Source organism: Penaeus vannamei, chromosome 39 (genome assembly GCF_042767895.1).
Source record: "Penaeus vannamei isolate JL-2024 chromosome 39, ASM4276789v1, whole genome shotgun sequence".
In the NCBI taxonomy this organism is placed as follows: domain Eukaryota; kingdom Metazoa; phylum Arthropoda; class Malacostraca; order Decapoda; family Penaeidae; genus Penaeus; species Penaeus vannamei.
This window is the reverse complement of record NC_091587.1, coordinates 20,159,836-20,162,335: the sequence shown is the minus strand read 5'-3', so window position 1 is coordinate 20,162,335 and position 2,500 is coordinate 20,159,836. Positions and strand designations below refer to the sequence as shown.

The following is a 2,500-nucleotide window of genomic DNA, read 5'->3' as shown; positions in this document are numbered from 1 at the left end:
TGCTGACCTTCGTGGGACTGCTATGCTGACGGCCGCTTTCACCGTCGGCGTCACCTTAGGAGGGTGAGGTGAGTGCAGCCCTCCCCTTCCCCTCCTTCGTATGCCCTCCTTCCCCTCCCCTTCCCCTCCTTCGTATGCCCTCCTTCCCCTCCCTCCTCCCCCCCGTCTTCGTGCTTGAGTCTTGCGCGTGCATGCGTGCGTTCGTTGGGGCGTGAACTTTCACTTTTGTGGAGGGGGAAATATGCTAGGGCTTGTTCTGTGGTGGGGGAGGGAGGGAAGGAGGGAGGGAAGGAAGTAGATGGAATGAGAGGGAGAGGGGGAAGGGAGGGAATGAGGAGGAGAGAAGGAGGGAGGGAAGGAGTGAGATAAAGAGAGAGGTAGGGGGAGGGAGAGAGAAGGAGGAAGGGAAGGGGGGGGAGAATGAGAAAGGGAGGGGGAGAGAAGGAGGAAGAGAGCGGAGAAGAAGGAGGGGTTAGGGGGATAAAATGAGGGAATAAGAGAGAGAGAGAGAGAGAGAGAGAGAGAGAGAGAGAGAGAGAGAGAGAGAGAGAGAGAGAGAGAGAGAGAGAGAGAGAGAGAGAGAGAGAGACGCAGAATTACCCCCCAAGAAGCAGCAGCGGAAGGAGGGTGACGAACCCGATCGCACTCGCCCCCGCCCGCAGAGAACCACCGCGCCGGCCGCCCAAGCCTCCCCGCCCGACTTTCCGCCCACGGAACCACCCCCGCCCGCAGAGAACCACTGCGCCGGCCGCCCAACCCAACCCACCCAAGCCTCCCCGCCCGACTTCCCGCCCACGGAACCACCCCCGCCCGCAGAGAACCACTGCGCCGGCCGCCCAACCCAACCCACCCAAGCCTCCCCGCCCGACTTCCCGCCCACGGAACCACCCCCGCCCACAGAGAACCACCGCGCCGGCCGCCCAACCCAACCCACCCAAGCCTCCCCGCCCGACTTCCCGCCCACGGAACCACCCCCGCTCGCAGAGAACCACCGCGCCGGCCGCCCAACCCAAGCCTCCCCGCCCGACTTCCCGCCCACGGAACCACCCCCGCCCGCAGAGAACCACCGCGCCGGCCGCCCAACCCAACCCACCCAAGCCTCCCCGCCCGACTTCCCGCCCACGGAACCACCTCCGCCCGCAGAGAACCACCGCGCCGGCCGCCCAACCCAACCCACCCAAGCCTCCCCGCCCGACTTCCCGCCCACGGAACCACCCCCGCTCGCAGAGAACCACCGCGCCGGCCGCCCAACCCAAGCCTCCCCGCCCGACTTCCCGCCCACGGAACCACCCCCGCCCGCAGAGAACCACCGCGCCGGCCGCCCAACCCAACCCACCCAAGCCTCCCCGCCCGACTTCCCGCCCACGGAACCACCTCCGCCCGCAGAGAACCACCGCGCCGGCCGCCCAACCCAACCCACCCAAGCCTCCCCGCCCGACTTCCCGCCCACGGAACCACCCCCGCTCGCAGAGAACCACCGCGCCGGCCGCCCAACCCAAGCCTCCCCGCCCGACTTCCCGCCCACGGAACCACCCCCGCCCGCAGAGAACCACCGCGCCGGCCGCCCAACCCAACCCACCCAAGCCTCCCCGCCCGACTTCCCGCCCACGGAACCACCTCCGCCCGCAGAGAACCACCGCGCCGGCCGCCCAACCCAACCCACCCAAGCCTCCCCGCCCGACTTCCCGCCCACGGAACCACCCCCGCCCGCAAACCCCAAAGCTGCCCCTCGCGATGCCCTTAAGACGAGGTGTGTCGTTGCATTTATTGATCACTTGTGCCGACGACAGCTTGGCGCGACGGCACCATCGACGGACCGAGGTTGGGCGTGACAAGTGTTGACGCAGCTGCAATACGCCCGCTGACCGGGTTCGTGTGGGTGTGCACACGGGGGAGGTGTAGGCACGCGTGCACTCACGCACGGATATATAGATGCAAGCATGCGCGTACAGACAGGGACGCTTATACACGCGCGTACATACACGTACATACACGCACACATACACATGCACACACACACATGCACACACACACATGCACACACACACATGCACACACACACACACACACATACACACACACACACACACACACACACACACACACACACACACACACACACACACACACACACACACACACACACACACACAAATATAGACACATAACTAGATCGATAGACATTCCCACAAATAGATAGACAGATAAATCCTTATGTATACAAACTGATACATGAAAAAAATGCAGATACACATCCCCTTCTCCCCCCCGCCCCCCGCCCCTCTTCTCCTTCTCTTCCACCCCCTCATCATTCCGTTTCCTTTCTCCCCCTCCTTCTTCTCCCGCTCCTTGTCTGCCACTTCCTCTCTTCGCCTACGTCATTTCCGCTTCTTTGCCCCCCTCCTGCCCCCTCCCCCCTTCCCCCTTTCTCCCTCGTCGGCGCTATCACGATTTCTTGTAATTTCTTCCTCTTGGTGTTTTTTTGTCTCTTTCTTTTCGT

The 2,500-nt window shown here is 63.7% G+C and overlaps 2 protein-coding genes across 2 annotated transcripts in view; both read left to right on the top strand.

Annotated features, from left to right (window-relative positions):
* Positions 1 to 1,832, top strand: part of LOC138860069 (uncharacterized) — a 9,246-nt gene extending 7,414 nt beyond the window's left edge. The window contains exon 3 of the mRNA XM_070116879.1: positions 663 to 1,832. Within this exon, the coding sequence (XP_069972980.1) occupies positions 663 to 1,832 (1,170 nt within the window). The remainder of the gene's footprint in view (positions 1 to 662) is intronic.
* LOC113822952 (uncharacterized) overlaps positions 1 to 2,500 on the top strand; it is a 70,072-nt gene that overhangs the window by 1,644 nt on the left and 65,928 nt on the right. The window lies entirely within an intron of this gene.